The 12,943-nt window shown below is 37.3% G+C and overlaps 1 protein-coding gene across 9 annotated transcripts in view; it reads left to right on the top strand.

The window, feature by feature from the left end:
- The window catches only part of RANBP17 (RAN binding protein 17), a 335,940-nt gene that overhangs the window by 276,135 nt on the left and 46,862 nt on the right, over window positions 1–12,943 (top strand). For all 9 annotated transcript variants that reach the window (XR_011505729.1, XR_011505728.1, XR_011505727.1 and 6 more), the window contains 2 exons: window positions 3,106–3,213; window positions 5,421–5,503. Coding sequence is in view for 6 of the 9 variants with exons in the window: in XM_044777678.2 (XP_044633613.1) it covers window positions 3,106–3,213; window positions 5,421–5,503 (191 nt within the window). In the remaining 3 variants the exon portion in view is untranslated. The remainder of the gene's footprint in view (window positions 1–3,105; window positions 3,214–5,420; window positions 5,504–12,943) is intronic.

Raw genomic sequence — 12,943 nt, 5'->3', positions numbered from 1 at the left:
CTACCCTCTAATCTGAGTCTGGCACTCTCACTCTGACGCCCTTTTAACCTCCCTGCTTGGTAGACCTCTACTCTGCCTTCTAATAATCACTCATTTTCTCTGTGGCAGTCACCCCTGTCAGAAGTGTATTAGAATTGGCACCACTCTCATTCCACACAGAAAAGGGAGCATCCTCTCATATCCACAGTCCTTATCCCATAGTGAATGCAGTGTGCTCTGAAAAATATGATGGTCCTAATGCCTTTAGAATGCCTTGCAAAGGGGCTTATGTGTGCTTATGATGTTCTTAGATTCTGAGATTTGGGTCTTTTCAGTTTCCCGATGAGCCTTCCAGATGCTTTCCCACTAATCATGACTGAATTTGTGCTCAGGAGATCTCTTGGTGGAATATTTTCTCGCCTGTGCTCCTCTGGCACTGCTTCAGGATTTTGGTACTCAGGGCATCCCTATTGTGTGCCTACCACCTAGACTTGAGCATGAATTCCCCAAGAATAAAAGCCATGTCTTACTTATCTCTGGACCCCAGCACAGTACATAGCACATTGTATCTACCATCTATCAAAAATAAGAGATTTTCTAGTCCATAGAAAAAACAATACAGTGAGTTATCTGACAGTAGCCAAAATAGAGTTAATAATCAAGTTCATTGATTTTACTTTTTTCATTTTCATCCAACTTAAACCTCACTCACACATGTGCACTCACTTCTTATCTCCCTTCTCTGCTTTATTTTCCTTTGTAGTTCTTTCTAGCATATTATATATCTATTTTGTTTATTTTCTCTTTTCTTATTAGAATATAAATTCCATGAGGGCAAGAATTTTTTAATGTTTGGTTCACTGGTCTCTCCAGAGAGTGTAAAACAGTGACTAGATAGTTATAGAATAGGCCTTCAATAACTACTTGTTAAGTAAATTGTTTCAATATATACAAATACAGCCTTAACATGGTATATCTAGGGGGACAAAAGTATTGCTTTTTGCACTTTTAGGGAGCATGCCACTCTTAAGGTATTAGAGGGCTTATTTTCATTGAATGTTATATGAACTATTTCCTGAACTTCAGAGTGAAATGTACAGTTAAAAAGAATTAGGGCCAGCCTGGTGGTTTGGTGGTTGGGTTCACACGCTCCACTTTGGCAGCCCAGGGTTCCCAGGTTTGGATACTGGACACAGACCTATACACTGCTCATCAAGCCATGCTGTGGCAGCGTCCCACATACAAAGTGGAGGAAGACTGGCATAGATCTTAGCCTAGCAACAATCCTCCTCAGGCAAAAAGAGGAAGATTGGCAATAAATGTTAGCTCATGGTCAATCTTCCCCACCAAAAATAAAAATTTAAAAAAAGAAATAAGTAGTTCTAGTCAAATATGTTACATCTGATTTTTAGGGTGGCAGGTTTACAGCAACAAATATTTATTGAAATCTACTTTGTGCCAGGCCCTGCCCTCAAGCAGTGTATAATATAATAGGAGAGAGAAAGTACTGTGATAGTGCCAGCACAGGGTACCACAGCCATATATTGGAGACACACCTAACCCAGTCTTTGGGGTCAGGGGGTGGTGCCAGGGAGGCTTCTTGGAATAATTGACATCTATATTGGAATCTAAGGGACAAATATGAATTAGTCGGAACATTAGTAGGGAAGCACAGGTCTTTGCCCTTTAGGAGCTCACTTTCTAGTGGGGCAGACAAACACAACCAACCAACCCTAATACAGTCTATTATAAGAGAGATGTTGTCAAAGTGTTCATTGAACATAGATGAGGAAGAAATTGATGCCTTTTGACAAAACAGAGAAAGGTTCACCATCCCAGAGGAAGTGAAGCTCGAGCTAGATGTTGAAAGACAGGACTGTGTTCGTCAGAAGCAGCAGCATATAGAGGAATGGAGACCAGAGAGTTGGCATCAGTGTATTTGCAGGGAATTAAGAGTGGCTGAACCATAGGTAGGGCAGGAGTACTGAGATGAGACTTGGGGTAAGCAGGGGCCAGATCTTAAAGGGCCGTGTGTGCCATGCTAAGTAATTTGAAATTTATCCTAAGAGCAGGGAAGAAAATTGTGATCTTTCTCACCATGGAGATCTCTACCCATACCACACAGAGAAGGAGCACCCTGTTAAGTGATTCAGTTCACCACTTGCAACTGAAACAAAAAGACAAGTACGTTGAAAAACATTAGGAAGAGAGAGACTTAGAGATTAGGGGGGAAAAAGGAAATGAAGGTAGTGTCATAGTAAGAGTTATTTCTATTTCTATTTTTATATATATTCATATATTTTATATTTTTTATATATTTACATATTTTTACATATATATTTAATAAATACATATTTATATTTATGTGTCAATTTGGCAAGGAGGAGGCCAGTTATGGGTTAAATGGCCAGTGGAGCTGAATCATAGTGTTCCAGGTTCTGATGGTCTCAAGCCACTGACTTAGCAGAAGTAGACACTTCTTAGTAGTGATGAGAACTTTGAGAATTTCTCCTTTGCTGTGCATGGGACTACATTTTAGCAACACTGACCTTGAGTAGATTAAAAGTTACCCAAAGCTTTTCTTCAATCTAATGTCTCCAGTGTTCCTTGGAGCTACAGTGGGACCAAGCAAAGCAAGTCAACAACTTAAGAAAGAATATAGGTAATTTCTAAGCTGGGAGATAGACACATGGGGTTTATTATTACTGGTCTTTCTACTTTTGTGTATTTTCAAAATTTCATGATAATATTTTTATTAAGTAGTTTGATGCCTGAGAGACTCTGATAATAACAATTCAAATATATATTTATTCTCATTAACTAAATATATTTCCTTTTACTACAATATTAAGCATAATTCTTTGAATGTGTTACTTATATGATACTTTGAAAGTTATAGACAAGTATAAGCAATATAATGTATGGGATATGTTACAAATAAGAGCAGATCAGTTGCAGTTCCCAAAAAAGTACATCTGTGCAGGTTAGGAGAGCAATTTATAAAACTGCCATTGTATACTAAACAGAGAACAAATTTGGATTCCATTTTTTTCCTTTTCCATGGCGCTAATTTTCAGCAACAACATTTCTTTTGACCCTTAAATTCTTTAACAGTCTTTATAAAAGGTACCCAGCCTATCTGCCGATTCTTCAGAGGGCTGTTGAGCAGTGGTATGGAGAACCGGCCTGTACAACTCCCATCTTAAAACTTATGGCAGAACTGATGCAAAACCGGTAAGAGATGTGATGGGAGAGTGAAAAAACAATCTGCTATTTGGCAGGGTTGTCCAGAGGTCAGACTTTCCTGCCTGGTATGTGTATATTCAAGGCTTAGCAAGAACTCAGGAACCAAAACTTAAGATGATCAGTGAAAGCAAGAGAACTAGAGATATAAGGTTGAGACCTTTGGGGAGAAAGAATATAGTATGCTAAGGTGTATATGGGGATTATGGGAATTGGAAAACAATTGGAAGACTACACCCACCATTATTTAAAATAGTCAAAGGCACAAAAGGAAGAAGGGCAGCTATTTTAATTGTTAAACTGCTTAGCTCAATCTGTAGAATTTTAAAGCAGGAAAGAAGTTTAAAGGTCTCTGAGTTGAGATGCTTCATTTTATGGATAAGGGAACTGAGTCCCAGAGCAATTCATGGACACATAGTTTGTCTTAGGAGCCCTGGGGATTGTCCCTGCTTTGACTTCGAAGTTATCCTTCTTCCTCTATGCCAAGATGCATATATGTGGATGATTTATGCACTCACAATTTTCATTAAATAGCAACTACATCATGTCTCAGAAATTGCCTCGTTGACCTTATAATTTGCATAGACCAGCAGAGATTCAAATACTCTGCATATAAATATTAACAAAGATGTAGCTAAAAAAGAAAAACTGCAATAAACTAATTGGTTTTACCTCTTTAAAATATGTCATTGTGAATATGGCTTAGCACCAAATTGCCTGTCACTTAGCCACCCTGTTTCATCAGTTGCTCTGTGTAAACTGTGTGCTGGAAGGGAGATACCCAGACAGGGGAGGAGTGTGGATTGCAGCTCGAATTTTCTCTCTGCTGCTGAGCTTTTCACAGCAGTAATTTAAAATTTTTAAGACAAGAGGTGGAAAAAAACCTGACTAATAAATAAATGTGAGTATTATTTTTTTGAAAGCTGTTAATTTTGTTTTAAATCTTTCTCATAGGTGCCTTAAATACTAAAGGAACGGTGGCTATATTTTTTATCTTAGAAATTTCATTTTTATTAAATTAAAATTTTTTCAACCAGATAATTGATATTATATATTGCTGATACAATTTAATACTAAAGGAAAAAATCTATTGTATTGTATATTGTAAAGTATTTTATATCTGCCATAGGCAGATAATTCATATCTAGCACAGTTTTCCTAACAACTATCTAGTGAAACTCTGTAATCTCAGGAAATGTATCTTGTTCATATTTCTCTAGAATCTAATATGAATTATGTATATACATTTCTTTACTCAGGAATTGTATGCCAACAATCAAATGTTCACAATATTTCTAATAAATTATAATTGCACTTAATTCGAAAGCATTTTGAAAGCAATAATTCATTCTATTCCTGGCAAAAGGACTTTAGCAAATATCTTTGCTTTTTGGTATTTCTTTGCTACGAGCTGCTTCTATATTTTTTGCTAATCCTTTTGGAAATATACCATTATTTCTTGAAAGCACAACAACAAGACATATCAGAGCCAACTAAAGCCAAAGTAATGTCAAAGAAACAAGTATTATGTCAGGATGGCACGTCAATCCTTTACCCTGCTCGTATTGTTCCCCCACCTGTCAGGAACCAAGGAAGCAGACTGGTCTCATTTATAACTTCTGGGACTGGTTTCTCTTTACTTCAGCTGTATGCAATGGAAACTGTAGTCTGTATGTAATTTAATGTGTTTGAAATATACTTGAAGTATCAGATGATTTATTATGCATGTGGGCAGTATTAAAGTTACCTAGATTTCCTATCTGTCACTTTAGAATTTGTTTTAAAAATGTGTATTGGCCACTACAGGAGACCTCAAATGTAAATCTCTATCCAAGTATCTATATAAACTTACACATACACACCTGGGATTTTTTATTATTACTTATCAACCACTCCGCATGAAAGGAGAAAGGGGTAAGAGGTCTGTGATATAGAATGTCAGGATATTGTTTTGACAGATATAAAGTGAATTCTTTGAATCAGCAAATAAATGAAAGCTCTTCTTAATTGTCCTAGTATCTTTGTAGTGAGAAAATTAGCACACATATTTTATCAACACTTGTTTAATGGAATGGCACTTTTAAAAAGGCATAATTGTACTGCAGCTACTTTTAATAAATGAAAATGCTATGTATTTTAAATCTATATTGAGTTTCTTTATCTGCACATGTAGTCTAATTTTTTGCTATATTTCTTAGATCCCAGCGTTTGAATTTTGATGTATCATCTCCTAATGGAATTCTCCTCTTCAGAGAAGCTAGTAAAATGATTTGCACTTATGGTGAGTATCTTTTTCCATATTTGTCTCTGCAATATAACTTTATCTCTTTGGAGGGAAGAAAGATGTTAGTTATTTTGTTCTTTTGAACCTTCATATCTGTATGAATTTGTGAAGTGGGTAAAAGGAGTGCAAAAAGCCAGGTAGCTATCATATTGGCATCAGAAGAAGTGAGCAGCATGCCTTTAACTACAAATCATGCCTGACCAACTTGATGAATTTCTTTTGGCTAAAACTGCAGTGTCAGTAGGCAAAGGGAATACACTAGATAGAATATTGAAGTTACAGCATATTCAAAATTGGTAAAAGTTACATCAGGGAGTTTGCTGTCTTGGGTCTAGGAATGCTTAGAGCAGTATGTCACCAGCACTGAATTTTGGAAAAATATACTGGTAAAGAGCAGTAAATATTTTATTGTAGGGAACTTTTGGGCACTGCACCCCTAGAATCAGAGTTCTATAGTAAAGATTGTCCTATTCAATTATTGTCAAAATGTTTGGTTAGTAGTTAGAATTGAGCCTTAGAACTACCATAAAACCTAATACTTGCCAATTCTGACAGCTTCGTGAATGAAATTCTCAATTCTTGGGGACCTTGACGTAGCCAGGGAACGGGGATGGGATGGATTAGAATCCTCTGTCATCTGTTTGCCACACAGACTGAATACTGACTGTGGCCGGCTCTGTTCAGTGCTCTTCTCCTTGAGAGATGGTTCCCTGTGTCCTTTTTTTTGTCGTCGTCTTTTTTGCCTGTCTGTTCTTACTTTCCCAAATCAATAGCAACTGTAAGTACGTTTGGTCTCAAAATTGCCTGTAGTTCTCATATTCTTTTTGAGTGCCTAGAAACAGATTTCACAAAGTTTTGTAAAGCCTCTTTAAGTGTATGTTGTGCGTGTGTGTAGGAACAGCCATTGAAACATAGTACCTTTTTAAAAGTAAAGCCCATTTTTTAAAAAAGCAGAAAAACAGTTTAAAATTATTTTTGCTTCAATTCAAAACACATCTAGGGCTCTGATCTATATGCTTGTAGGCCACTGTTAAAAATGTTTAGTTTTAATTGTACGTTTGAGTTTTAGAGTTTGAGATCGTCAGTGTATGGAAACTACAGAAAGCACCTATTTAAGATAGTAAACTTGTACTCTCTTATTTTCATCTGTACTACATTGCCACAACTTTTGCATCTGTTGAAAATGGACATATTAGAATTATATAAAGTAGAAATGCTTTGCCTGCTAAAGGTAAAAATGGACCTTTTTTAAATATGCTCACAGTTTGCTGTACTTCCAGTGTATATCTAATTCCTTTCAGTGTCTTATCATACAAAGATATATGTCTGGACCTTCCTCCGAAAGCATGGTATCTTAAAAAAGCATAGTTTGGGTAGATTAAAAGATCTGAGTACCAACCCGAGTACCAACCCTAGTACCAACCCTTTCAACTCCGTGACCTTCAGCTAAGACACTGCACCTCTTTGTGCCTAGTTTTCTCATATATATAACTAAGAATAATGAATACCTACTGACCTACCTATCTAGTTAGGGTTAGAAGTGGTTAATTGAGCTACTCTGGGTCAAGGACTTGGCACAGGGTGTGACATGGAATAGGTACTCAGTGAACATGCCTCTCCTTGATCCAAAGCTGTTCTCTTGCACTCACAGAGCCTGCCTTCTTTGGACAGGAGTTCACTGACCACATCACTTTTTTGTTCAGGGATGTTTCCTGCTTGGACCACACCATCCTGCTTCCTTCTGTCTATAACAAGTACTGAGTTTCTAAGAGGAAATAATATTTCTCATTAAACAATACATGTATAAAAACTTCTTAGTAGTCGATAGAGCTTTAACTATACAAATGTTAGATTCCTGTTACCAAGCACAACTGTATCTTTCCTTCCCATTTCTCTGGATCCATTTTCTTTCACTAAGTGTAATTTTTCCTTCGGGGCTTATTCACTATTGCAGTAGGGCTGATAAAAGCAGTGACTTCTTCCTCCTCCAGTATCACTAGATCTCTAGGACAGAATATATGTCCCGCAAGTGACAGCAAAAGGAATCTCAGAATAGTGCCAAACCTATGGACTTCAAAACTATCTAGTCCTCTGTCAGGTTGTCTGACGTAGACAAAGGCATTGCAGCAAAAGTTGAGAAAGATAACTATGTGAGGGTTACAGTGGAGGAAGAAGAAGAGAAGGAGACAGAGGGAGACAGAGGAAGGGCAGGAAGAAGAGAAAGGAAGTGGAGCAGAAAAGAGGAAAAACCTTCAAAACATTCTTGAAAAGAAATGCCAGTAAGGTTTTTTCCCCCTGAAGAAGGACTCAGAGATTAGGGTAAGGCTTTCCTCCTCAGTTTGGATGAATAATAATGATAGCTTTCATTTTTTTAATCAGCTATTATGTGCTTGCTCCTGTACTAGACCATTTATCATGCATTAACCCATTGAATCCTCAAGGTAGGTATTATTATCTGCCACTCACTAGTCATTTGGCCTTGGTTAAGTTGTGTAGCCTCTCTTGCTTCAGTTTCTTGTTAAACAGAGAAAATAATACGTACTTCTTAAGGTGGTTATGAGGATTCAATTAGATAATGCATGGAAAGCCCTTAGACCAGTTACCCACTATGATTACTGTTATGAAGAAATTGAAGCTCATAGAGGTTAAGAGATTTGCCTAATATTACATAACTGGCAAGTAGTTGAATTGGAATTTCATTCAAAGTCTGTATGGCTTCAGACAATAGTCTTTCCCTATTCCTTATTGCCACTTGGGAGTTGCCACAGGAAGATTGTAGTTTAGATATTTATGATGAAGCACTGCTCTTTATGGTGATTTCTATCCTAAAACTTAAGGGAAATCAAAGGCTCAATGGAAAAATGTCCTTCAACTTTGTTACCAGTGATTTTGACACCTGCTTTACATAAAATAATAGAAAAATGTTTTTCAACCTTCACTGATTGGCCCATGCTGGCCCCCATCAACCACACTGATTTTATTGGTCTTTACTGTCTGTAATGTTTCATTCCCCGTGCTTTTACCTCTGGAGATTCTGATATGCTCATTGGAGGGGATTGTGTGGTTGCCCTCCAGGAGCCTGGAAGATGAGGGAAAGAGTGTCTGAGAGGACACAGAAGAGCCAGCATTATTTATTTCTTTGGTAAGCCAAGGGGAAGGAAGGGGAAGCCCATGTAATAAGGAGGCCAGAACATTCTTTGATCCCTTCTGTCCCCATCTTCACTGGCTTTCTCTGCTCACTTCTCATGGGCAGTATTCTCGTAGTCCGTTATTGGGACAGTATAGAGGGGGAAGGACTCATTTCCAAAGGCACCTGATTTATTATATATTTTGTGGAATAACTCCACCTCTCTGCTTAGTGAGACTGGCAGGAAAATAATACTTTTGATATGCTGTTTTATTTATCTACATTCTGTCATGATATACTTTGATGTAAGTTTTTAATTTTGCTTCAGCTCTCAGCTGCTCTTGCCGTTCCAGCTCAGGGTCAGCAATGAGGTTAGCCACAGTAGCACAAAACAATTTCCTGTTTGTTCAGCCCAGGTAACATTTGGATGAGGATTAAATTTTACCACATTTTCTACTAGCCCAAGCCTATTATTTCTAATGAGTTTTAAATTGCTTCAAGAACATGTATTTCAAAACTTAGTGCTATGATCCGTTCAGCGTGAGCAACTTAATAAAAGAAATTTCTTTCTTAAATTTTTGGTTAAAATGTTGCGTGCAGTGTAATAAATGTTATTACTTTGGAAACCTACTTCTCAGTTTTAAGAACTGGATATTTTTTATCCTCAATTTCCATTTGTCTAATCTTTTCTTGCCTTTGCCTCTGGGTACTGGTATCTTTAGTGACATCTGTTGGTTGAAGAGTGCATAGAAGGGAGAAATAGTGATTATTTTCATAAGACTGGCCAAAATGGAAGTGCTTTTATTCCTTCCTTAGGTCCCTGACTTAAGAAAGCTCACTGTGTGAAAATATAAACTTTAAAAATGGATTTTTAATAATCAGCTGTAATTATTCACTGTACATAAGAATTTACATCAGAGTTCTTTTAAGCAGTTTGTGCTCCAGGTACACTTAAGGTATGACTTAATAATATGCTGAAATTGAGTTTGTAAAGTGATGTACAAGCCACTCTTATTTATTGTGATCTAGAAAACAAACCAGTGACTTTCACACTGGGTTTTTCAGAGCCATAGAGATGTGTGAAAGTACCACAGAGGCTCTCCAGAGACGGGGAAGGAGGGGTCCCTACTGCTACTTTGACCAGAACCACACACCTATATAATTGCAGTAGATTTGTTTGTAAAAGGGTCACCCATTTAAAAAGGTATTTTTGATAAAAGAGGTTGAAAATTACTGGCATGTATTAAAAAGCATTGTAAGAATGAAGCATTATGATTGTATATTTATGTTTAAATGATTACAAAAAGATAGCTGACGAATGCATTGGTCTTGAAGTAACTAGAGGCTTAATAAAATGTCACCAGGAAATAACAGTTCTGGAAAACAGATTATCCAGGAACCATGGATATGGCCTTAGGTCTTATCAGAAACTTGGTTGGGGACAGAATGACGAAGTACTGTAGTAATGCTCACAGAAGTCGTGTGAAGGCAATAGAATGATCAACACCTTGAGGATCCCAGCACCAGGATCAGGTGATTTACAAAAGAAAGGTCTTGAGAAATAAATTCCACAGTGAATCCACATGCAATCCTACACGCAAGCAAAAAATGCTAACTAGGCTGTTAAATAAGTGAGGGTGATCTCTGAACAAGTGCTGAGAGTTCAGTGGGTTCTTTCAGCCATGTAATTAATATTTGTTTAGCATTTATTGTGTCTCTGATACTGTGAGAATTATAAGGACCAGGAAGAGAAATAAGACACACAAAAGAGAATCTTACTGATTTTTCCCTTAACGAACTTGAGTCCAGCAGGAGATTGAGACAAGTAGACAATATGTAATTTGCTGGTTTTTATTTATATCACGGCCATTGCTCCTTGTTTATATATATAAATCTACCACATCTTTTTAAATAACTTCCAAGTATTCCATTTTATGGTCATACTATAATTTATTTAATTATTTACTTTTTGATAAACATGTAATTTTCACGATCATACACTGTTTCAGTAAGCAACTTTGTGCATTCAGCTTTATGAGCTTCATTCATTCACCAAATGCATATTGAGAGCAGCAGGCACTGTTCCAGACTCTTTGGATACATCAGTGAGCAAAACTGAAAAAGAAATTATTTAGTATGTTAGAAGGTAATAAGGTGCTATGAAGAAAAAAGAAAGCAAGTCAGGATAGGGGGCATTAGAAGTACCAGGGATTGAGAAACATATTGCGGTAAAATGATCCAGGTAGGCCTCATTGAGATGACATTTAAGCAAAAACTGATGGTAAATGAGGGAGTTAGTCACACAGATATCTTGGGGAAGAGTATTCCAGGCTGAGGGAACACCAAGTTTTAGAGTTCTGATGTGGGAGTGTATGTAGCACGTCTTAAGAATGGCAAGGAGATCAGTAGCTGGAGCAGAGTTCACTGAAGGGCAAGTAATAACAAGAACAATGCCATGTAATGTCATATCCTGTAGAACATTATCTGGACTTTATCGCCAAGTGAAATAGAGGGACTTTAGGATGTTTTGAGCAGAGGAATGACATGATTTGATCTTAACTTTGACCAAAGTGATAGCTGTGGGAGGGGTGAGAAGTGTTTGGGTTCTGGATATAGTTTGAAGGTAAAGCAAATCAAATTTCTTGATGGATTGGATGTATGGTTTGAGAGAAATAGTACAGTCAAGGAATTTGGGCATACGCAACTGGAAGGATGAAGTTACCATTAACTGAGATGGGGAAGGCTGAGATGGGTATGGCGGGGATCAGAAGTTCCATTTTGGTTATGTTGAGCTTGAGATGTTGATGAGACATCCAAGTGGAGAGGTTGAATACAGAGTTGAATATGAGTCTGAGGTTTGGAAGAGAGGTCTGGTCTAAAGAAACAAATATGGGAGTCATTGACTCTTAGTATTTAAAGCCATGAAACAAACTAGATAAGATCACTGGGATGAAGGGCGAATGTAAATATAGAAGACTTGGGTTTGAGCTCTGGGGTACTCCAGTGTTAGGAGGTAAGGGAGAAAAGGAGGAACCAGCAAAGGAAACTGAGAAGGAACGAACACTGCAGTAAGAGAAAATCAGGAGAGTGTGTGTCTTAGAAGACAAGGAAGAATAGGTAGTCAACTATGTCAAAAGCTGCCAATAAATCAAGTAAGAGGAGGACTAAGAGTCAACCATTACATTTAGTGACAAGGAGGTCATTGGGAACCTTGAAAAGAGTAGTTTCAGTGGAAAGGGCATAAAAGAGAATCAGAGGAGAAATAAAGACAGTGAAGACAGACAATTCTTTGGAGGAGTTTTGTTACCAAGAGGAGTAATATCTAGCAGGGAAGTAGGGCCAAGAGAAGGTTTTTGTTTTTTTTAATGGAAGAGATAATAGTATGACTTGTATTCCAATGACATGATCTAATAGCAAAAGGAAAAAAAAAGATTGCATAGGAGAGAAAGGGGAAAATTGTTGGTACTTTGAGCTTAAGCACGTAAGAGGAGATAGAAGCTAGTTGAGTACATTGAGGGGGTGGCTTTTACAGATGACATTGTATGTGAGTGCAGATGCTAGTAGATGGGTAGATATGGTAGTGAATGTTTAGAATTAGAATATATTCCCAGAAGTGGATTTACACATTTTTTGTATTTTTAATAAATATTACCAAATTACCCTCTAGAATTATACTAGTTTACATTCCCAACAATTTGCTTAATTTCCCACATCCTTATCAACACTGCATTATTGTAATCTTTTTCAATCTGAAAGGGAACTATTATATTCCTTTCCAGTCTTCACAGCTTCAGTTCTGTCCCAAACCATTTACATCCAGGGGTCTCGGCGTTTGCAGAGAGACAGAGTGAGTTGAGTGACCTGAAGTGAAAGAATGTCAGCAAGCTTGCAGTTCTCTTCCCATAACTGTTCTGATGATGAATGAAGACATTCAACTTGTAGAGCTGTCAGCTAAATATCAAATTCACTTTAAAATTTTACAGATTAAAAGGGAAAAAGAAAAACTAAATCAAGGTAATGGATTGCCTTATAAGCCAGGAGATAAAACTGTTTCATACCGTCAGTTCTTCCTGGTACAAGATACTACTATAGTATATCTTATCTCTTGCACCTTTTTTTTTTAACTATTATTTTGAGGGCACAGAGCACTGGTACAATGTGGGGCAAAGAACCACTCTGTGACCCCCTGCAGCCAGTTCTCCATTGAAGGAACAAAAAGAAGGCAGTCAAAGATATGGTATTGACCTTACTTTGAATTATGTATTGGAAGGAAGTGACATTATTCTACACCACACACACCCAGCTTCACT

Source organism: Equus asinus, chromosome 9 (assembly GCF_041296235.1).
Source record: "Equus asinus isolate D_3611 breed Donkey chromosome 9, EquAss-T2T_v2, whole genome shotgun sequence".
NCBI lineage: Eukaryota > Metazoa > Chordata > Mammalia > Perissodactyla > Equidae > Equus > Equus asinus.
The sequence above is the reverse complement of the archived record's forward strand: the minus strand, read 5'-3'. Positions and strand labels throughout refer to the sequence as shown.